Source organism: Pleurodeles waltl, chromosome 6 (assembly GCF_031143425.1).
Source record: "Pleurodeles waltl isolate 20211129_DDA chromosome 6, aPleWal1.hap1.20221129, whole genome shotgun sequence".
NCBI lineage: Eukaryota > Metazoa > Chordata > Amphibia > Caudata > Salamandridae > Pleurodeles > Pleurodeles waltl.
The window spans coordinates 453,871,140-453,895,646 of record NC_090445.1 but is presented as its reverse complement, the minus strand read 5'-3'; the positions used below and the strand labels follow the sequence as shown (position 1 = coordinate 453,895,646).

General features: G+C 45.8%; 1 protein-coding gene across 3 annotated transcripts in view; it reads right to left on the bottom strand.

Annotated features, from left to right (window-relative positions):
* The window catches only part of RASSF5 (Ras association domain family member 5), a 268,852-nt gene that overhangs the window by 117,195 nt on the left and 127,150 nt on the right, over window positions 1-24,507 (bottom strand). For all 3 annotated transcript variants that reach the window (XM_069238582.1, XM_069238586.1, XM_069238584.1), the window contains exon 2: window positions 23,749-23,855. In XM_069238582.1, the coding sequence (XP_069094683.1) occupies window positions 23,749-23,855 (107 nt within the window). The remainder of the gene's footprint in view (window positions 1-23,748; window positions 23,856-24,507) is intronic.

The window sequence follows — 24,507 nt, the reverse complement described above, 5'->3', positions numbered from 1 at the left end:
ATATGAAAGACTTCATCTGCCAGCACCCAGGCTAGCTTGCTGAGAGTCCTTGCCAAGCGGTGCCAAATCCAGTCCCTGGGCACTTGTGAGTGAGTTCTGGTGCAACCAAGAAGAACTCAAGCACATCAACCCCAGAGCGACTTTGGAATCAGTGCCGCTGTCCAACAATATGCAGCTGCCTGCACCAGAGCCGTGGTCCCCGTTGTATGCAACAACCATGACCGACGCCACAGGCCCAATACCGCCATAGTGCCTCCGAAGTCCTGTCACAGCGGGAGTCCCGAGTGCTGTGTCATCGACGCCTGTGACACCTGACTCTGACTCTGTCGCAGCACCTCTGGCCCTGTGGTGTGATCGCGACACGATGAAGTCACCACCTGGCATCTTGACCTGCTGGATTCATCTACCCCGCAGGGTCGCTTGAGGCAGAAAAATAAGTGCCAGCCCTCAAAAATAAGTGGCGGTGCTCCGCACCGCAACAACAAGCATAATTTAAGCACTGCTTCCCTGCCTAGCAGTAAGGAACCAACACCTCACCTCCCCGGTAGCAGTAAGGAACTGACACCGCAGCGGGCTTTAGGGATGCCTCACATACCCGACTCCATGAAATGTCTGTTTCCTCATCGTTTTCCAAGGTACTGTACCTGGGGTCCATCGACTTTGTGACCTGGCTGCACTCCCTCATGAGTGGCCTTGGACTGTTGGGAACGACTCCGTCAAAACTCTGTGGTAGTCCCAGTTAGAGCTATTGTGTTTCTAAGCGCTATACTAAGATTCAGTCTTTGAAAAGTCGTATCTTTACTTGTGTATGTTGGATTTTCGTAAGTTTTGTCTTGCTTTACTCAGATAAATATTGGCTATTTCTCTAAACTGGTGTGGAGTACTTTTGTGGTGTTTTCACTGTGTGTGTGTGTGTGTGTACAAATACATTTCACATTGCCTCTGAGATAAACCTAACTGCTCATGCCATGCTACCAAGGAGGTGAGCTGTGTGGCTCCCTTATCTGACAAGATTGAGGGTCCCTACTTGGACAGGGTGCAATCCACTGCCAAAGAGATCCCATTTCTAACAAGAGACAACAGTCACCCATCCACCAAAATAATCCTTTCCAGTGAAACTTACAATCTGTAAGACAATCCCTAACTCTACCCATATCACAATGCCAAGATTCAACAAATCAACAACAGTTGATAGCACTAACAATTCAATGTGCTACACTACCCTACACCTCCTAAGCACCATACACGCCAACCGAACAATTAACAGAGGCACAGCAATACCTCTCTGCAGTGCAGAATGTACAGTCCGTATTGTAGACCCCTCATGCTCCACCACCATTTCCCACTCAGACGCCTTCTACCCATAACAAACCTAAAAGTAAGACACACCACAACATTCACCCTAATTTTGCATCTTTTTGCTACCACACAACAATCCAAAGTGTTGGTCCACCCACCTCTCTATCAAAGACAGCTGAACACCCAATCCCCACAATCTCAACCCAGGTCCTCATCATTCACATATAAGGACCCCACAAACTCTCTTATAAGCCTCTTGGAGCAGGAGAGCATCAACTAGTCAACTGAACATTGGCCTAGCTGTATCTATCATATCTCCACCTAATTCCCCATTCAGCATCCTAAAAAATATTGCACTACTGAATATCAAAGCCATCAAATACTGTGGCATATTAATGTCGAGGACAGAATATCGAAGGACAAAACGTATAAAGGTAGGTACATATAGAGAAGTACAGATTTACTATTCCTAACTCCACATCTATGTGCCGTGAAGATATATGTACCACATTGGTACATCTGTGTGGCGTTAGGTGGAGAAAATCTAGACTTACTTACCTGTAGATATTTTTCTCGATATTCTGCCCCATTCATGTGCTTGATTCGATACTCAGGAGTCACACCCTGAAAAAACAGTGCCAATCAACAATAACCCATCACCCACGACTAATAAAGGTGTGTTCAATGAGAAATAACAAGTACAACATCTTTGACCTACTGATGTAGGTGAACCATACATACTTTCCATAACTGAATCTTGGCTTGGGGAAAACACAGCTCCAACGTTACATGTAGCCTCTCATCAGACTATTACACCATTATGCACAACCTCATTGGTAAAAGGGGTGGTGGGTTGGCCATAGTTTTTAAGAAACCAATTGCTGTCATCAAAGCTTAGGATGTCTCTTTACAAGACTGTGATTCCCTCTCATGGACATCAGTTTACAAAAATGCCAGGGGTAGCGGAAGTGACATCACATGCCATTTCATCTTTACTTTCAATCACACACACATGCTTACAGATAAACACGCGTTCACTCATACACGCCATCTCCTTTAAGCACACTCTTACCTGCAAGCAACACACAATATACATTTAAATGTATGTTTTACTTATCTCAACTACCAATGAGGGTCATATTCCAGCTGACCGTACTCCATTATTTAATTACACAAACAGTGAATAATATTTTATTATCGAAAACAAGGAAGCCCTAAGCAACATCCATAAGGACGAGCTGCCCCTGTGATCCTGGCGCTGATTTTGAGACATGGGGTCACAAAGGCAGTGCCAGGGGTTGTAAGGGGCAAGCTGGGAGTCGCAGCTGCGACCCATGGCGACCCCTAAATTATGTCCATGCTCCCTCCTTGTTCAAAGCAACCATACCCCCATCTTTTCTGCAACTTCCTTCTCCTCTGCAGGCCACCTCCAAGGGATGGAACATTTCCAGGCACCTTTTTAGATTTAGTATCAGACTTATCTACTAAATACCAAAACCTTTACATCGTTGGTGATTTTGTTAAAAAAAAAACTAACATGCTGCACCATAGAAACCATTAATGCTATGCAAAATAAAAATATTCACCTGGATTAATGCAGAATTAAGAAAACTAAAACAACAAATTGCAGTGCTTTATTGGACCTAGCACAAATCCAAGAACTCACTTGAGTTCTTAGATTTGTGTGCCTATATATATGTATACATATATATATATATATATATACACACACACACACAAAGGCAGTGCCAGGGGTTGTAAGGGGCAGGGGTTATTTATATATATATATATATATATATATATATATATATATATATATATATATATATATATATATATATATATATATATATATATATATATATATATATATATTCAGGTGTTGGCCAAAACACGTAGACAATCCAGTTTCTCGTTTGGAGGTGGTGTGTTGATGGCACTCGATTTTGAATAAACAGAAGAGCCTCGAACAATGCCAGAATTGGATCTCTTTGTATGTGTCAACAGTTGTGAACATTTCATTTTTGTTCAGCCGTATTTTGAGTTAACCCTCAACTTTGCGTGAAGATATATATATATATATATATATATATAAAGCAGAATGTACAAGTCACAAATCAAAAAAGCCAAAAAATGCCACTAATCAAAATAGCCAAAAAATGCACAACTCTAGCAGAATTCACAATGCTAAATATCACTATCAGTGGTGTAACAAAAGTCCCCACAGCCCCTGCGTTGCGGGAGGGGGGGCTGTGAGCTCCAGGAGGCCAACCCGGCAGAGTACCCAGGCCTGAAGGCTCCTGAGTAAGTCTGGGGGGGCTCTATGTACTATGCTGGGGGTCGGCCCTGAAGACTTGCTACGTCTTGGATCACAATGAAGATCTTTTTAAAATATTGTCAGAATATCACAACTCAAAGTTTCAAAAGAACCCTTCCAAACTCTCAGCAGCTTAGTAATTAACTGGGAGCTCATTACATACCCTAAACAGACAAGATGGAATCATATTTAGAACACAAAAAAAGCTAGCTGCCTCAATCCATTTGAAAAAAGCAGCCCCGGTGGAAAGACCATCCATCTGTGTTATCCTTCCAAGAACAGTCAATTACCAATTTACAGGAACTACTAATAGCTAGCGGGCTATGTGGCTGCCCTTTCAGCCCTAGCCCCCCCACAAATCTTCAAAAGTATCCTTCTATCAACATCAGCACCCATCCAGTCAGAAACCTGATCCACAGCTCCGTGTCAACAGGAGTTTTCCTAGAAAACTTAAAAAAGGCATACATGCACCCACTGCTAAAGGCAAATGACTTGGATCCTCAACATGTCAACAATTATAGACCAATAGCAAATGTACATTCCTTGGCAGACTCATGGAAAGAGCTGCTTTCAACTAGATTCAAAGAAGATAATTCCCTACTCTCTGACTTCGAAACTGGATTCTGCATGGAAGAGGCACATAATCAGCCTTAATCACCATCTTGGATGACCTTTAAACTCCCTGGACAAAAATAGGGTTGTTGACTTGGGGATCTTACAGCATTAGTTGACACTGTTGACCTTGATATTCTAATCCTTAAGCTCAAGGAATTTAGTATTGAGAATACAACTCTCTCCTGGATCTGTTCCCACCTACCCAATAGAACAAATACATTCATGTGCCTCCCTTTTCATCAAAATCCTACAATATAAAAGAATGAGTTCCCTGAGGTTGTATCATCTAACCTTTCATTTTAAATATTTATATGAAAACCTTACAAGAACTAAGCAACAGTTTTGTTTTCACTTGCTATAACTACGCTGATGATACTACAGATACTACTTAAATTGGAAAACCACAAGCACATTGGAATATTAAAACTTTGTTGCCTCATTGTCATTGACCCTTAGAGGACAAGGAGTCAACTCAAAATAAATGCCTCAAAAAACGATATACTTACCTGTGGTGACTTGAAATCTTGTTATCCTGTATGTACCTGGCCAGATTGACTAGGTCCATCACAACAATATCTAAGGAGGCACGAAACCTTGGAGTTACCATGAACTTTGGACTGTCCATTAATACCCAAATGGATACATTATGCAAATCAGCCTGTTCCAATAACTAGGATTCTCTCATCATCCTCCTTATTCTATCAAAATTGAGCTACACTAATGCACTATTTAATGCTTCATCTTTATGACCATGAGGAAATTAAAGAGAATCCAGAACTCTGCTGCCAGATTACTCCTACATGTAAAATGTGCATACCCATATCCCACCCACCTAGAAGACCCTTCTCAGGCATCCAGTTGCTAGAAGAACCACTTTAAAGCCAGTGCCATCCACAAGGCAATAAACTGTAATGAGCCGGTATTCCTGAAGAAGAAAGTCCCTAAATACATTTAACCAAGGAACCTATGGTCTAGAGCAGCAGCTAATCTAATAATCACATCTAACAAGAAAAAACAGCAGGAAGCATGTCCTTGTCTGTACAAGCAGCCTCAAAAGAGAAAGGCTACAGAGAACCATATAGCCTTTAGAAAGCTGGTTAAGAGCTGGCTTATTCCTACATGATCACAACACTCTTCCCCCCAAAAAAACATTCAAGAATATCCAAACAACTTGCAGCAGCAGAAATAACTTATTACCAAGCCCCCCATATCTAAATATGGACATGTGTCCTTATGTGTGAATATATATATGCATGTGTGAGAAAAGTGGATTATTAGTTGTGGTGGTTGTGAGACCTGACCAATAATGTCACTATTCCGTGTTAAGTCTAGTTAGGGTTCTTTAAAGCTAACCTTAACTCAGTGCTGGGTAGCGGTGGCACAGAGCAGTCAGGTTTACCTCAAAGGAAAGCAAGTGTAGTGTGGCTATCAGTACCTAAAAAAAATCAATAAGTTACAAGACATAATAAAAATTGTACTCCAATTCAAAAAAATAGAATACATGTTATCTTCAATTAGACACCAAATGACAAAAAATTTGATGAAAGGAAACTGAGTTACAATTTCTGTAATGTTTTCATAAATCACTTCTTTTCACTCCAAAAAGTTTGGAAAAGTTTTTAAAAGTTGGTAAATCACTGCTTTTTACTCTTAGTCTTGATCGTGTGGATGCAGAGCAAAGTCAAAGTTTCAGCCTAACTGCGATGGAAGTAGGGGTCAGAGGTGGCCACAGGTTGGTCCAGTTCAAGAGTTTTCCTTCGCATTTAGAAACTTTTGTGGTTCCTTTTCCAGTTGACCGCAAGATCGGCAGGGTCCTCTTCAAATAGAGTCCAGCTTTGGGTTTAATGTTGACAGATCGGGTAAATCCAGGGGTCCAGTGAAGCCTTTGTTCTTGGAGTACAAGGCTACCAATGAACCGGCAGCTAACAATAGTGTATGAGCCTCGGCCTTCAGTGTTCAAATTATTTTATCTCTGGGCTCTGGCTCACAAGTTGCAGTTCTGTGTCAAGAAAGAGTACACTCTAACACTAGCCAAGGGTCCAGACCCTGAGAGGGACCTCTTGGGGGCTAGGACTCAATCTCCTCTGCTACACCAGCGGAGCCCAGGTGGTCAGCTGGGCAATATGCAGGTGCAGGGCTTCTTTAGCTTTGGTGTCCATGACGCTTGTCAGGAGGCTAGCCAGCTAGCACTTAGAGTCCACTCACTAGTACTTGCCTGGGTGGGACCAGGTTCAGTCTTTGTGGTCATTCTCTGCTGGCTCAGCAGCAGGAGGAACCCTTCATTTTCTGAAGTCCTATCTTGACTTGGTAGGTGCAGTAGGTGCAGTCGTCTTTGGTGCAGCCTTTCTTTCTGGGTACCACAGGTTCATCAGGTGAGGTCCTTCTTCTGTTCTTTTCGAGTCCAGTAGTGTCACTTTTATGCAAATTTTGAATTTATTGGTAGGGAGGTGTCACTAGTCAATGGGGCTACAATTCCCAAGGGGCAACCATACCTACTTTTACATCATTTCCTGTGGGGATGGCACTAAGCAATCCCACAGTTCATATCTCTGCCCAAATCCAAGATGCTGAGATCCTTTTTTGCCCTGAGACACAGCCATCGGTACATCCCTGAAATGTATCCAGTATAATTAGCCACCCTTCCTGGGAAACTGGTTCTGCAGTGGATTTTCCACCTCTGGAAGAGATGCCAGCCTATCAACCTACACAAAGGGAAGGGTAGGCTGCAGTGTAACTATCCGAGGTGACAACCCCTTTCAAGGTGGGCCATATCTGAGTACAGCCCCTTTGTCATTCTGAAGAAGACCTTCACACCTCCTCCCACGAATAGTCCTTTTGTTCCCCATTTCTCAGAGCGCTTAATACCTCTTGGTGGGAGTACAGCAGGCTGTCTCGGGTGACAACTGCTGTAGTTAATCAGAAATGGCTACTAGACTTAGGGGCAAAGCAGAGGTGACTTTTCAATGTCACCTCTGTATAAAAAGCTATTTTAAATCCAACATCAGCAATAAGTTTGGTTTATTGTAACAAATAATGTGATACCCTGAAGTACTAAATTCAGCTATCCCAAATGGGAGATACCACTTTAGTACATGGGTTAATGAATCTCCAAGTAAGCCAAATGAGCTACTGGCCTTACTACAATGAAATTGACAATTTTGAGGTTTCACTGTTAGGGCATGCAAGGTTTAAATTCAACATGTCTTACTTTTTATTATGTAGCACCCTATCTTGTGGAGTACTAAGGCCTGCATTAGGGGTGACTTATGGATATTACAAAGGAAGTTTTGGACTTTGCCATGTCAAGTTGGAAGTTTAAAAACTGCTAGACTAGGATATTATTGAAGAGCTAGAGCCATGTTTTCACTCTCACAGCAGAGGTGGCACAATGAGTTTTGCAGTCCACTGGTAACATTTAACATATGAGCCCTGGGTACACTTTATACCTTATACTAGGGATGCAAAACTAAGTTAAATATGCCAATCATGTATTAGCCAATTGCACATATCGTTTTAGGGGGGCAGAGCACAGGCACTGGGGCTTGGTCAGCAGATCCAAGTGCACTTCAGAGTCACAAAACCAGCAGCATCAATCCAAAAAGTGGGGGAGTGATCATGCAAAAAGAACCCTTTCCTTACAAAATATATATATATATAAATTTGCTTTCCCTGACACTGACAAAACCACGTTTTACCCATACAAAACCACAGAAATTCAGCAGTTAGAATTATACTTATAGTTATACTCATGCTAAGAAACTATAACTTGTTGCCCAAAGTTACTTAATGGCACAAGTTATAGTTTCTTCAGAAAAGTATAACTATCAAGATAAGTATAACTGTTGAATTTCTATGGTTTTGTGTGGGTAAAACGTTAACCTAAATATACCGTCCCTGTAACCTCTGTTTTGTCAGTGAATTTCTCAGTTTTTTTTTTTTTTTTAAGTAAAGTAATTTAAAATTACCACATGTTAATTCAACCACTGTCATGTATGGCCTTTGGCCATGCGCAGGGAGTTTTGCTTTGTTAGAGGGTGTAATTATTTTTTTTTGTCCGTGGATCTTCCGAGAGTTTACACTGGGGGGCTGCACTGAGAGTCGTGGGGGATCTGTAGGTCCATGATACGGCCGAGACACCTCCATCTCTCCAATGAGATCAGGATACCTCTATCCTGACCCCTTAAGTCTGTTTTGCAATGTTTTTTTATCTTTCCCGAAGCAAAAAAGAAAATGGCGGCTGCAACTTTCTTATTAGATTGCGGGAGCCAATCGGAGTTGAGGCAGAAGGTCAATAAGCCAATCAGAGCCTTGCTTTGCCACAATATTTGCAGATTCTTTATGAAAGATCTGCGTCCCTAGATATCTATATTTGTTTTCCTTTAATAACTTCAAAACTACTGAACGGATTCACACCAAATCACAAAAAGAAAGCTTTCTGCGCTAACATCTAGCTTTCTGTCAAATTTGATGTAATTCTATTCAGCGTTTCAGGCTGTAGTTGTGTTCAAAATCCTTATGGGAAATTTGCATGGGAAAATCATGTTTTGGGACCCGCCGCCCTCTTTTAGTCAGCCCCTGCTTGACGATTCACCCCAACACTGTTGAAAATTTTGTGAAGATTTTACAAACAGTGCCAAAGTTATAGGCAAAACAAAAAATGCTTCAGCTGTGGGAATTAGGTCCCAACTATAACTACCTATTGGCTATTACCAGTACGTGATATATATATATATATATATATATATATATATATATATATATTTCATTACAAATTAAAATCCAGTCTCTCGACCCCACTTGTCTTCTGCCACCCAACTTTTGTTTGCAATCCCAGTACTTAGTCCTAATATAACCTGCTTTTTCATCCTAATGCTTTCAAGACTTTCATGGCCCTTTATTATTATTAACCACATTTCAAGCTTCTCTAGATCAGTCATCTAACATTTGTCACAAACTGTTCATCAACTATATCATACAAAATGGAGTAAATGCATGAGATTTTCAAGAACACTTACTTGCTTACATAGACGAATTAAACAAACTAGCCCACCATCAAACTGTCAGTAACCTTGGGTTCCGGAGTAGCATGCTACTCAAAGCAAAGCACTTCAACACCTTGTCAGGGGTAATAGGTGCTATACACATGCAATCACAACTAACATTACAATACAGGTTACACTCTACACCACTGTTCATCAAAACTGCATAGGTGGCAGAGCTGTCAGTTCAGACTCAATGTTTACTGAGTGGTTAGCCTGTCTGCTGATACAGATACCAAGGTTGAAACTAGAAACTATTGTAATAGCAGTTTGTTGGAAACAGTAGAAGACAAGCAAAAAAATACTTTACATTAATCACCCCTTGTGGATACAACTCTTAGCTCCTTAAATTGACTATGGATATCAGCCGCTAAAGAATTAACCCAGAAACTTATTTAAATGCCATTTCCTGTCTTGCCAATACTCTAAACATGGTTCAAGCCTGGATGACTATGTGGTTCAAGACGTGGGTCAAGAGTGAATCCCTGAAACAGAATTTCTCCTCATCTCATTCACCACTACCAGTTCAAACCTGGATGGATTTAATAAACATCCTCAACTCAAAACCCACCATTGTTGACAGTACCAAAGCTCTAGGATTGATCCTTGACAAAAGACTCTATCTACAGTCGCAAGGCCACGCCGTGGCCAAAAATGCATGCTTTCAGTGGCATCTGCTCTGGGGTATTTGTTGCTTCATTCCAGAACAAGGTCTACAATTCCGACACAGGCACTGGTGCTGTCAAGAATCGACTACTGCAACTCTCTCCTGGCTGGTCTTTCCAAAATACATCTGGCTCCAGTAAAAGCAGTTCTACTTGCAGCAGTACCGTTCATCTCTGGAACAAAAGGACTTATCATATCTCACCAGTACTGTTAACCCTCCCCGGCTTCCCACTGAAGCCAGGGATGTATACAAAATGGCTTGCATCACTCACAAGACCCTTCACACCTCCACCTCACATTACCTGCTGCCAAGCTAAAGCTATCGGGTGGGTCTAGACCATTAGAAAACACTGAATCCCACGGAGCGCGACCAGCATGTGGCACGCTTTACCTTCCTGCTAGCTCACCACTACCTCCCTGACAATCTCTACATTCAAACTGAAAACTCTTCTGTTCAAAAGACATTTTAGTCCATGTATCTTCTACTTACAAACACTACTATTCTTATTAATAACTCTTGCATGGAGGATTAGCTCCCTACCTCAACAATCTACATTACTTCCTGGGACCTATTTACATCATGTTAATAATCACGACTGTTGAAATGTTTCTATGTAATGTTTCTCATGTAAAGTGCTCCAACACCGTCGGGTAATGCCTGTGCCATTTTACTTAAAACTGCATAAATGAGAATAATAAATGTCAATAATTAGTAGCTTCCTCCTTCTGCAATTGCATAGTGGTAAATGGGCTCTTATCCTAGCCCCACGCATCGCGAGAATAAACTCGGCAACAAAATGTGAAGGCCAATAATATTCTAGTGGAAATGCATCTACACTGCTGAAGTGGTGTGAACAGTTGATGCACACCTTTTATCCTAAAAAAAAGTTTGTTCATATAGAAAAATCAACATTTACCGAAAAAGAGACAGTTTTTAACATATTTCGTGTAGCAATGCCGCTCTCACTGTTAAAAATCGTTGTGTAAAAACACTAACATTAAAATAACACATATGTCCAGGATCTTTGTGCCTCCGTTTCTTCAGCCTATATTTTTACTGGGGCCTTTGTAAACAAAGAGAAAAGAACAAGAGCAACTGAAATCCTACAGAACTAGAATGATAGATTTCGAGCAGTGGTTTTATGTAATGAACAGTAACCAGATAACGAATGAATAGAAAAGAACATGGCAAGACGGGCCTGCCTGGGCGCAGATACTAACAAAGGCGGCCTATGAGGAGAACTGGTTTTTGGTGTGAGATCAGTGCATTGTTCTGTGTGTCGGAGGCCTCCACCTGCACACGGGTGACAGGATGATGAATGGGTCGGACTCTCTCCCTGCATGCTTGTTATTGATATCATTAATAATGTATTGACTGGTGTGTGGCCCAAGATGTAGCAGGCTGCTGCCAGCGCACACCCCCAAGTGCAATGTGCATCCACCGGGCTCGGGACAAGAGACTTTAAATGGGATCCAAGGACATACTGCAAAAATCGCTTCGAGAAGGCGCTCCCCGGCAATACTGTCTGTGCCATGTGCCTGACCTATGCGCATGGATAATGCGGAGCCAGCCCTGCAAATAGGGTTACCAGAAAATCCCATGTCACGGGGACTCCCTGCCTGCAGCCCCAGCCTTCTCATTTAGAAGCCATTATAAACCATTCCCTGGAGTCAGTCAGGGCAACAGCTCGCGCAGTTTATCTGAGAACAGCAAATTTGAGTGTTTCCTTTATCGCGCTTGATTACTTTTTTTATTTTTTTCTACAGAAACCAATTGGGACAGAGTGACACACCGAGACCTGTTTGTGTGTGTAAAAGGCCGCTTTATTGGAACAGGTGCCCCTAGGCCTACCCCCTTGGCCTTTGCCTTACAAAACTAAGACCTCACTAGACATCGAATCACCTGCCCCCGCCCCCACCCCACCCCGATCCCTCCCCCCCTTTTTCTCGACCTGTCTTTTCCTTCCTCTCGTCTCCTTTACTTCTCCCCTTGTTTGAACCTGTCCGCTACTGAGCAGTCTCCTTCCTGTCCTTGTCTAATTAATGTTCCCCCCGTCCTAATACCTGACTTTCCCTGTCAGCTCCGTCCTCCCCCCGAGCTTTCAATAGCTGCTCTGCAGCTGTCCCCGCCACCAGAAAAAAGGCCCCCCTTTTTCTGCACCCCCCCACTAGTGCTCCTGTAGAAGACTCTTCACCTGCTCTCTCAGCTGTAACAGGTATAACTCCATTCCCATGAAAGATAAGTGAACCCCATCACCCCTAAAGAACTTCACATCCTCAAAACGTATGTCTACGTGCTCCATGAATGATATCCCGCGCTCCGCGCAAAAACCCTTCATCTCTTTATTAATCTTACGTCTGGCCCTCTCAATGGCCCCCGGTTTCCTGGCACCTCTCCACACCCGACACGGTATAAACGCCGTAAAAACAATGTGACATCCTTTCCACTGCTCGCTGACCAACTGCAAGTCCCTTTTCATAACCTTCAGCAAGTTCAAACCCGTTGATCTTACCAAATCGTTCTCCCCCAAGTGAACACAAAGTAGATCCGGGCAATGCCCCCTCCCTCTCATGATCTCAAGCCGAGGTACCAGCTCTTCCCACTTCATTCCCCCTTTTCCGCTCCACGTCACCCTATAACGTTCCGTATCTAATCCCAGATTGCCCCCAGCAGCAGCCCTTCAGAGCCCGCCTGACTACCGCTCGGCCACCTTTCCAAAATGGTGCCTGTATTCACAAAATGGCAGTTTAAATATATGACCCTCCCACCTAAAATGACACCCCGGGAGACCAACCATGTCCCCGGGTCGTGCCACCCGTCCCAAAAACCCCGGGGGGGGGGGGGGACTCCTCGTTCCTCGTCTTCCCCCCCGAGGCCCCATTTTCAACCAATTTCGTCAATAATTTTCGGGACTTATACGACCGATGTGAAAGAACTCAAATGAACATTTAACCAAAGTTTTGACGGGGTTTCAGCCAGGACACTGTTTTGTGAAAATGTGTGGTTCGCTGAAGGTCGTCGAAATAACAAATTTTAACACAATTTGCCAACTCCTTTCTTGCTTGTCATCATCGAAAACCTGACAAGTGTTTTCATGTCACACAGTTGAGGGGATTTTTTAAGGATATCCAGTGACATCAAAAGACTGTTTGTGAAAGAATTTTCTTTTCCACACAGAAGTTTTCCCTAACAAATTCCCGCTTATCTGGTTCATAAACCCACATTTAAAAGCCACTCAATGTACTGTTCAAAAGTCTAATTTTCATCCTCTGATGGAAGAGAACATATTATTCCTATCACAGAGAAACATTCACCACTGAGTTTACTTCAAAAGTCTGCTGTGTAGGAAATATTAACTAGAGTGCTTATTATTGTGTATGTAGTGTATTTTACATTCATAGAATTAGTTCTGGAAAACTATGAAATGTGTGTAACTTTGTCATAGGTCTATGTAAGTTTGTCACTCCGTGAAATGTAAATTTTACTTCTATCATTCTCTCCCTTCAATTATGTTGTGCTTTTATTGTCTTGATGAAGTCCCTAGAGTTTCTCTATTCGAAGCAGTGTGTTATGCCGCCATACCAGTGGCAGAATGTGTGTTATACAAATGCCATTAATACAAAACAACGCAAGCATGTGGATAAGTACAAAATAAGTTTGTACAGTGAAGGGGGCTGGGCAGTACTAATAATATGTTTAAGGAACGAAAGGATAAACTGACAGTGTGCCATAGCCTAATTGCCTTTATCAAGCAACACCTCTTAAAATTAGTATGATATATATGCCAATTAAATCCAACAGGTTCTATCACACCACAGTGGTGTTAAGATTCATTTGCTCTCAGAATATAAATGTGTTGCAGTGTGTGTACTGGATCTACCTCCTCGATAATTCAGGCTTTTTTGAGGGTGATGACATTACGAGGTTAAAAATATCACCAATTGCCAAAAGTGGCACATGCATGGATTTGCGCTGGAATGCATTGCCCATTAACAAAGGTAACAACGCGGTGGGTACTGGAGGTGTAGGAAAAAGCACTACAAACACACAGGTAGTGTTTGCTGAGATGGAAGCCCAAAGCTAGGAGCAGCAGATGCCCCTCCTGCATTTTCTCCGTGCAAGTCCTCCTTTTTGATGTTACCACCGGTGGCTCTTTTTTCAACAGACCAGGACACTGACACCAGTGCTCCAACATCAGAGCCCTAGGTTGCTACTTCAGAAGCAGGGCCTGTATGAATTCTATTCTACCAAGAGATGGGAGCTCGCCTGGTCCCCATACATGGGGCTGCCTGTATTTTGGTGGTGTTCTGCATTTCTTTAGGTGTACAGTTTTCAGGCTGTATCCATAGTGGCAAAGTTCTAACCCCCATTTAAAATCCTTGTAGCCCCATTATTTAAAACCTTAACTCCTCCCTCACAACTGTATGGTAATAATGTATAAATGGCTGTGCCCTTTAGAAAAGGGATGTCAGTCTGTAAGGTGGATGTGTGAGTCAAGACAAGCACTAAGATGAGACTCTTCCATCTCTCATCACCACAGCTTCTGCCGTGCCTTCTTCTACAGGCAAATGCACATAAGTTCACACCAAAGGCCTTCTCCATAAAGTGCAAACTGAAACCTTGTGATGCGGGCTGTCACATGAACCAGGTAACTACACAGAAAGAGTGGCATTTTCCGGTGTCTGGCTTGGAAGCTTGATTGAACATACTGTTTCATTTCCAGCTAAGTTCTTGCAGCTAAGCCTGAGAGAAAGCCTTTTGATCGGGCTCTCCCATCCGAAACGCTTGCTATCAAAACTTTCAAAGCTACTCGGTTTCAGGTGGGCATCCAAACGAGAAAAGAAACTCCCAAAGTATCCCCTCCTGTAAACATCCCATAGCTTCTAGTGAGTCGCGTACGAGCCCTGCAGGAGACCAAGAATCTACAACAAAAAGCATACAGGTAAAGAAATCATTGAGTAGTGACTCAGCCTAAAGAGCATGCTCCCTGCATAAACCAAAACTTCATTTTTGGTTACCTGCATCTCAAACACCTCCTGCCTCTGCGTGGTGAGTTGTTGAGCAAGAGCCGTACCACTGTCATATGACCCAAAAGTTGAAAAAAATGTCTGCGTCACACTTGATGTCCCTTTGCAATTGGATTCTGAGCTAAACCCTGGACAGTGAGGTCTGGCATAACTTTTTAGTCTTTCTGGGTGAGACTTACCAAACAATATTGGAAGGTTTGGAGGGAGGACTTAGGGATCAATGGACTTGTGGGGTTGCCAACTACAGCTCGGAAGTTACTACAGTGAGCTGATTTAGATACCTTCTGGCTTTGACACAGCTAAGCCTTTCAGTGGTCTGCAACGTTAGAATGATCCACCTGCAACTAGTGGTTGAAGAATTAGAGCCATAAATAATTGTGTTGTCATCTTAACTGTAACTGGGGGCTAGAACTATTCTCTATTAACATTGACACTTTTCTTACTGATGCAACCAGCAGATCATGAAATACCAGCTGGAGTACCCCACAGACATCTCTGATATCAATCTCGTTTCCTTAGTACCATGAGAATGAAGGAAGTCATAATGTTTGGATTTTAACCAGCTGAAACTAGGGTTCATTCGCTTGTATTCGGTTTTAATACATCAAAATACTGAAATGTGGCTTAGTTCATGGGAAAATTTGAAAATGTGTTGTGTGTGTTATACTTCATTTGACTGCACTTCTTATGATTTAGACATTGACTGCAGGTCCAAGCTAACTATCTCAGGCCACATACCCACCATCCTGGTCAGTGAATACAAGCGGCCTTAACTTTGACACTGGCAGGTGTAACCTACAATCTGTGCTAAAGTTTCAGAATTGGTAAAAACATATCCTGGTGCCTATAATTAAATAACAGGGAACCATCAGCAGCAGAAACATGTGTGCCAGGGAACCAGAATCTGAGCAGTTTGACAAAGTCTTCTCAGTACCTTAGTTGAGTTGCTGTGCCAATCAGAACGCTTAGAAAGCTGGCACTACCTGCTGTTATTTGTGACGTGTGAAGCTTGGAAACTTCTAAAAAACAGGGGTAGAGAAAGTGGAGTCCCTTATGGCAGCAAGTAAATGTTCCTACAACGTCTCGTGCTTTCTTCTTCCCTAGGATTCTCCATTTATCCAGCAGACAGGGACCCGTCATGGAACCTCGGCTTCCTAAGCCTGCCCCAGTGCTACACCCACCTACCGTGGTGCACGGCGAGTCACTCTCGCTAAGGGGTGGGATATCAGCAGTTCACAGAATTCGACCTTTGCCATCCCTGAGTGGAAGAACACAAACCTCCACAACTAGCATCAGTGTCCTGGTTCATGAGAGCTGGAAGTCACTTCTAAGAGGGGCCGGCATTGGTGTGCAGGGAATCAGTGGCCAAACGAGACTGAACTTTGCCTCAGGCAAATTGGGTGTAGTCAAGAAAATCGCCCGCCTTTTGGAGGTGTGACATTTTCCACTTTGATCCAACCTTAGGGGCGAAGTGTAAAACCTAATTCGTGTTAATAACTGTTAATTGCCCTTCCACCTATTAAATGCCCTCACCTTCAGCTCTAGTCCATGACTGTGTGCGGCATTTATCTGTGGTTAATGACCTCTCTGCAGAGGCTGTTGACCTGAGTTGAAACCATGCATAGAGGGCATTAAAGCGCAGTTAAAAACAGAGAACCTAGATCCTGGAACTCTGATAAACCGCTGGTGCCACGAGGAGTTAATGTGTCCTGCACACTTGGGGCTGAATGAGGAATGCAGACGAAAGAATAAAGGAACATAAAGAAATCATGGCAGGTTAATTATTGGCAAAGTACTGAAACCCCAAGAAGCGGAAGGCTGTATTTAATCTCACTTGCTAAATTTTGTGTTCATTGCTTCTCATTATTATTAATTATGAATTAGTGTTAATCATTGGTGTACCCCAGCACGTCAAAAGAGGCGGCCGGGGCTCCTTATTACACGGCTGATGAACAATGACTTCCTGAATGCTGCGGAATTTTATTTTTTTCATGCATGCTCCACAAATTTTGAGTCAACAAGACAAAGAGGCGAACATAATTTAGAGGAGGACTATTTAAACACTGGTATTTTACTCTGTCTTCCTATCGACGGTCTGAGCCAACCTCTGTTTGACGCACAATAAATGCACGTGGGTGTGCAAGGGTGGTGAAGAGGCGGTGTGCCAGCGGGGGTGCAAGGGTGGTGAAGAGGCGGTGTGCCAGCGGGTGTACAAGGGTGGTGAAGAGGAGTTGTACCAGTGAGGGTGCAAGGGTGGTGAAGAGGCGATGTGCCATCGGGGGTGCAAGGGTGGTGAAGAGGCGATGTGCCAGCGGGGGTGCAAGGGTGGTGAAGAGGCGATGTGCCAGTGAGGGTACAAGGGTGGTGAAGAGGCGGTGTGCCAGCGGGGGTGCAAGGGTGGTGAAGAGGCGGTGTGCCAGCGGGGGTGCAAGGGTGGTGAAGAGGCGATGTGCCATCGGGGTGAAAGGGTGGTGAAGAGGCGGTGTGCCAGCGGGGGTGCAAGGGTGGTGAAGAGGCGGTGTGCCAGCGGGGTGCAAGGGTGGTGAAGAGGTGCAAGGGTTGTGAAGAGGCGCTGTGCCAGCGGGGGTGCAAGGGTGGTGAAGAGGCGATGTGCCAGTGGGGGTGCAAGGGTGGTGTAGAGGCGGTGTGCAGCGGGGGTGCAAGGGTGGTGAAGAGGCGGTGTGCCAGCGGGGGTGCAAGGGTGATGAAGAGGCGATGTGCCAGTGAGGGTGCAAGGGTGGTGAAGAGGCGATGTGCCAGCGGGGGTGAAAGGGTGGTGAAGAGGCGGTGTGCCAGCGGGGTGCAAGGGTGGTGAAGAGGCGGTGTGCCAGCGGGGGTGCAAGGGTGGTGAAGAGGCGATGTGCCAGTGAGGGTGCAAGGGTGGTGAAGAGGCGATGTGCCAGCGGGGGTGAAAGGGTGGTGAAGAGGCGGTGTGCCAGCGGGGGTGCAAGGGTGGTGAAGAGGCGGTGTGCCAGCGGGGGTGCAAGGGTGGTGAAGAGGCGGTGTGCCAGCGGGGGTGCAAGGGTGGTGAAGAGGCGATGTGCCATCGGGGTGCAAGGGTGGTGAAGAAGCGGTGTGACAATGAGGGTGCAAGGGTGGTGAAGAGGCGATGTGCCAGTGGGGGTGCAAGGGTGGTGTAGAGGCGGTGTGCAGCGGGGGTGCAAGGGTGGTGATGAGGCAGTGTGCCAGCGGAGGTGCAAGGGTGGTGAAGAGGCGATGTGCCAGTGGGGGTGTAAGACTGGTGAAGAGGCGATGTGCCCACGGGTTGCAAGGGTTGTGAAGAGGCGGTATGCCAGCGGAGGTGCAAGGGTGGTGAAGAGGAGTTGTGCCAGCGGGGGTGCAAGGGTGGTGAAGAGGTGCTGTGCCAGCGGGGGTGCAAGGGTGGTGAAGAGGCGGTGTGCCAGCGGGGGGCAAGGGTGGTGAAGAGGCGTTGTGCCAGCAGGGGAGCAAGGGTGGGGAAGAGGCGGTGTGCCAGTGAGGGTGCAAGGGGGGGTGAAGAGGCGGTGTGCCAGCGGGGGTGCAAGGGTGGTGAAGAGGCGATGTGCCAGTGAGGGTGCAAGGGTGGTGAAGAGGCGATGTGCCAGCGGGGGTGAAAGGGTGGTGAAGAGGCGGTGTGCCAGCGGGGGTGCAAGGGTGGTGAAGAGGCGGTGTGCCAGCGGGGGTGCAAGGGTGGTGAAGAGGCGGTGTGCCAGCGGGGGTGCAAGGGTGGTGAAGAGGCGATGTGCCATCCGGGGTGCAAGGGTGGTGAAGAAGCGGTGTGACAGTGAGGGTGCAAGGGTGGTGAAGAGGCGATGTGCCAGTGGGGGTGCAAGGGTGGTGTAGAGGCGGTGTGCAGCGGGGGTGCAAGGGTGGTGATGAGGCAGTGTGCCAGCGGAGGTGCAAGGGTGGTGAAGAGGCGATGTGCCAGTGGGGGTGTAAGACTGGTGAAGAGGCGATGTGCCCACGGGTTGCAAGGGTTGTGAAGAGGCGGTGTGCCAGCGGAGGTGCAAGGGTGGTGAAGAGGAGTTGTGCCAGCGGGGGTGCAAGGGTGGTGAAGAGGTGCTGTGCCAGCGGGGGTGCAAGGGTGGTGAAGAGGCGGTGTGCCAGCGAGTGTGCAAGGGTGGTGAAGAGGCAGTGTGCCAGCGGGGGTGCAAGGGTGGTGAAGAGGCGGTGTGCCAGCGGGGGGCAAGGGTGGTGAAGAGGCGTTGTGCCAGCAGGGGAGCAAGGGTGGGGAAGAGGCGGTGTGCCAGTGAGGGTGCAAGGGGGGGTGAAGAGGCGATGTGCTAGCAGGGGTGCAAGGGTGGTGAAGAGGCGGTGTGCCAGCGGGGTGCAAGGGTGGTGAAGAGGCGGTGTGCCAGCAGGGGTGCAAGGGTGGTGAAGAGGCGGTGTGCCAGCAGGGGTGCAAGGGTGGTGAAGAGGCGGTGTGCCAGCGGGGGTGCAAGGGTGGTGAAGAGGCGGTGTGCCAGCGGGGGTGCAAGGGTGGTGAAGAGGCGGTGTGCCAGCGGGGGTGCAAGGGTGGTGAAGAGGCGGTGTGCCAGCAGGGGTGCAAGGGTGGTGAAGAGGCGGTGTGCCAGCAGGGGTGCAAGGGTGGTGAAGAGGTGGTGTGCCAGCGGGGGTGCAAGGGTGGTGAAGAGGCGATGTGCCAGCGGGGGTGCAAGGGTGGTGAAGAGGCGGTGTGCCAGCGGGGGTGCAAGGGTGGTGAAGAGGCGGTGTGCCAGCAGGGGTGCAAGGGTGGTGAAGAGGCGGTGTGCCAGCAGGGGTGCAAGGGTGGTGAAGAGGCGGTGTGCCAGCGGGGGTGCAAGGGTGGTGAAGAGGCGATGTGCCAGCGGGGGTGCAAGGGTGGTGAAGAGGCGGTGTGCCAGCGGGGGTATAGGAAGGTAACGGAAGCGGAGACAGGAGACCGAAGAGTCTGTTTTTACAGTTGTATAAGGCGCTTTGCAGATCCTGAAAGGTGGGACACCAGCACGATACAAAATACCACAGCAAAAACACTGGTACAAATAGATAATATGGCATAAATATAAATCGCACACCGCAAAATAAGACACAGGAACAAAAACACCACTAATACAAATATATAAAACATAGATATAAATAATAATAAAATGAATAGTAACAACAAGTATTGCCTGCAAAAGATTCTGCCCTATTGGCTTTTGAGCGTAAAACGCCGATAAAGGCGCAGGTCTCTTGGTGACTCTCACGAATGCCTTCTGACTCTTCCCCAGCCCTACAGACCCGATAATGAAATCCAATGAGGCCGCTGGGCCCCGCTTTCAAAAAGACGGTGGGGTTCACCTTAAATCCAGCGGTTTCATTTTCTCGCGCGGGGGCAGCGCTCCCGGCGGCAGGAGGTGGGCCCCCTAGGCCGTCCTCTGGTGGCGCTGCCCGGGAACGCATGATGTTTGCCATGCGGCCAGATATCCTGATGTGTGGCCTTGTAGCAGGAGTGCCCTGAGCCTCGGGCTCCCATCCAGCTCTCTCTCCAACAGTCACTCACAGACATTCCATAGCATCACCGTGACCTGGAAGTGGTCGGGGCAGCAGAAGCAACCCCCTCGATCCGCAGGCTGGGCCCCGGACACACCAACTACCATAGCTGGTTCACCGCTGGCGACGCCAACATGCCCCTGCCCTGGACCACCAGGAATGGGAAACTGCAACAGCGGAGCATAGGACTGCAGTTCTCCTCCTCATCCAATCACATTGCCGGACCTCAAAGATAAACAACATCCCCCGTCTACTCACAGTGCCTTTCACGGCAAGAGAAGGCAGGTTTTTGTGTCTTCTCCAAGTACAGTGACCCCTTCACAAGGCCCAGGCCTGCCCCTCTCTATTTCTGTAATCGCAATGCCTGATACGGAAGCTGAAATCTTGCTCTCTTCTGCTCGTTTTGTCTGTATCACCGGGGTCCCTTTCCTCCCCATCCTGCGAACTGAGGCCTGTTCTATTTTTTACATCCAATCCCAGTGCCCACTTCTGGGGGTTCACCTGGAAATCCTCCTTTTTGCTAGGCGAGTATCCAAGTATTGGGAAATCCCAATAATCATTATCACCACTGATAGCGGGAAGTCATGCTCAAGCACCACCCAAACATTTTCTCTGGTGATACAAGAATATATGGATTAATTTACAAGAAATATATACCAACATGTAACACTGCTGCCATAATGCATGCTTATCTAACAAGCACTGGCAAAACCAATAGGTTTCGCCTCTGCAAAATATATTGGTTTTGTCAATGTTTTTTTAAGCCATGTTGCTGAGCGACACTGGTTGCTGTACACATAGCTTCAAGTTGGGAAATGAAAGTGTTATGACGCAGACAGCATTGACCGCGTTACAACCCTTCTCTCTTTTTTTTTTTTACATTTAAGCCATGCTGTGCATGGGCGTCCACAGACACTATTCTGGGGTGGAGGGGATAATTTTAACATACTAGTGCAGGCAGCGTAACACTATGGCAGCCGTAGTGTTACGCTGCACTGTGAGCCTGCACACCAGGCTGTACCTAAATCCAGGGGTGGCAAGGCCCCCCGTGAACGACCCATTATACTATGTCATACCAAAACAACATGGCTAGTGCCGTATTGGAAAGCGTAATTGGAAGCATTCCAAAGGAGTGTCAGCCATCTTCTACGCTTATCTCGAAGGGAAAGCATATGGCGTAGGGCCTAGAGCATCCAGCCATGAAGTTGGGGAATCAGGTCCTGGTGGAGGCTCAACATCCTGTGATTCTCCTTTAGTAATTCTCTCGCTAATGAACTGTGGAAAGCATCCCAATACCTTTGGGTCGAGTTTGCGCTACGTATAATTGTAAAATAAATAAAAATACAATGCTAATTAGAGAAAGTAAATAAAAGTAGGTATGAGCAAGCAGAGAAGGGGTATTCAGCAAAGGGAGTGAGGTGGTGGGAGGGACTGGGAAGCGGAATGCGACGCAAATAGAAGTAAATATAATAGTGGAGGGCTACAACGAATGAGCACGAGGGGGGAAGCAGTTAGGTGTGAGTCGGGAAGCGGCAGCAAGGGCATGGCAAGGAGAAAGACGGCAGGCCTGCAGATGCATACATATTGAGTGTTTGTTGGCAAATTTAAAAAAAAGTACCTGCAGAGTAAGTAGTCAGTGGAAGGACACTGGTCAGTAGCCCGTGCCCGTAACTGGAATCCATGCATCGGCATGGACTGCAAAAGCAGATCATGAAGTGAAAGCAGATGATGTGCTGGCCAATGGGAAGCAAGTATATTAGAGTGAAGCTGGAATCCACGAATGGTAGGTTCATATAAATAAGGGATGGGTTGCTAAGCCCCTATTAAGATTTTTTTCGAATTCAAGAGATTTCACAAGCACAGCACAAGCGGTGTGCAGGCGAACCCTAAAAACGGATTGTCACATATGCACTGTCACATATGCATAACAAAATTATAGCAGTACAATAACGTGCATATGTTGATGCCACATTGTATCAGTACAATGTATGCTTTACTGTACATTACCATGTGTGTGTTGCATTTTAACAATAAAGGGCCTGTTTTATATGTTGTCAGAAAGGGAACACCATTGCAACGGCGACACAGTTCCCTCTCTGCCAACATTATGGTCCAGCCACTCAATTTATAATTGATCAGACTATGGTTTGACGACGGTGAAGGCTATTTCATCTCTGTCATACTCAAACCCCTTTGACGATCCGAAAGTTTGACTGTTTATCTGCCCCTCTAATTTAGATGGGTGGATATACAGCCATTTTTCAATGCACGTCAGGGGCGTTGAAATGTGCTTAATGCCCATCTCACCATGTGAGGAAACTCCCACGGTGAAAATGGCATTTTTTTATTTTCAAGTAAAAAGTCCCAAGTTTGGGATTTTCTTTTTAAAAATAAAAAAAACTTAGTAAGTTTACCATATGGCTCGCTGTGATTGTGATTCTTGCCAATGCTAGAAATGTCTGCGTGGCCAGCAGAGATTAAAAAATTTGGCTGGTGGCACCTCCATCAGGACAACAGAGTAATTTACTCCAGCCAAATTATATTTCAGGGCCAGAGTTATCAGTGTATAACTAGAGTACTCTGCATGCATGTTTGCTAAGGTTAACCAGTATTTGCAAAACTTTCCCAAAATACTAAGAACCCCTGAAAAAGCATGCATAGCAGCTTTCTGATCTACCTAACTTTTTAAAATGTGAGTGCGTCATAAGGTATTAGGCTCCAATATAACAAGCACTGACAGAGTCACCCACCTGGCTTTTATTGGTTGAAAAGCTTTGCAGAGTGTTAAAACTGGAGAGTTACCTGCAGTGGGAGGGAACAGTGCTTGCAGATAACTGAGCTGTTTGCCTCTGCAATTGACAGATCTGTGCTGTTTGTGTGCAACAAAGAACTACTTTGCCACACTACCAAAGCCATATTGTAAAGTCAGTGGCGCAATGTAACGATCCGTGAAATACTTTGAACCTGTATTGATCACATGAACTCTTGCAACAGCCTATAGCTAAATGATCAAAAAAATAATTCTCAGTGAATGTCCTCATGCATAAGTTTTCAATTCATCGACGAAATTCCAGAGCTTTCATCCTGCCTTCTACTTGAATTCAACAAAATTGTGTTTTCCTGGGCAAAATGGTATACAGGTGGGTTTTGGTTTACATTGCTACAAAATGTGCATTTTTAGAGAAAAGGTGATGCGTAGAATTAAAACCTGTAGAACAGCTTCCATTTGCAAAATGTCAAGCAACTTATGCCAGGTTGCTTAACAGATTTTGACTTTACTTTGAGGCCCTATGCTCCTCAGCCCACCCGTCTTACCTCGCTTTCGCTCGGCATCAAGATGTTCTCAGGAGACGCTCCGGCACGCTGACTGCAGTCCAGCTGGATGAGACTGCGGCATTCTGGGTGGCAGGTGTACTTACAGTCTGTGGAGAGAGGAAAGGGTGGGGTCAGCAGAGTTTGAGGGTTGCGTAGTGTGGTGAAGGCTGCTGTAGGGAGAGTAGAACTTTTGGACCAGAGACAGTAGGGTGACAATGCAAGGCTCCTCCAACTGTGCCAAAAGCCATGAACATGGCTTCTCTTCTGCTTTACCCAGCTACACAACAGCATTCCATAACAAATAACAACATAAAATATCATGGCATGGTGAAATCAGAAGTAACCTAACAAGGAATAACACAGCCTGCCCTACCGTACAGATCATGCAATATTACAACAGTGGCCCCACTGCATCCACGCCCTAAGGCTTGTCTGGTGTGTCTACACTCACACCAACACTGCCTTATCCTACTGCTCACCTATATTATGAGGGCTGATCAAGACCAGCTCTGCTCTGTATCTCGTCTTGTATTCCAAAAGACATTAATAAAACTGCACTCTACAGCTCATCTAGTAAGGGCGTCCTGAGACCAACCGGACTCTATCCTACAGTTCTGCTGATATTCCAGCCCTGCTGGGTTCAAAGATCTACCTTACAGCATACCGAGCACTCCAGGCCTGATTCTAAATCAGCTCCTTTGGTTCTCACTGCAAAAGTTTACAAACTACATCTTGTCCATAATAGGGCACAGGGTGGCC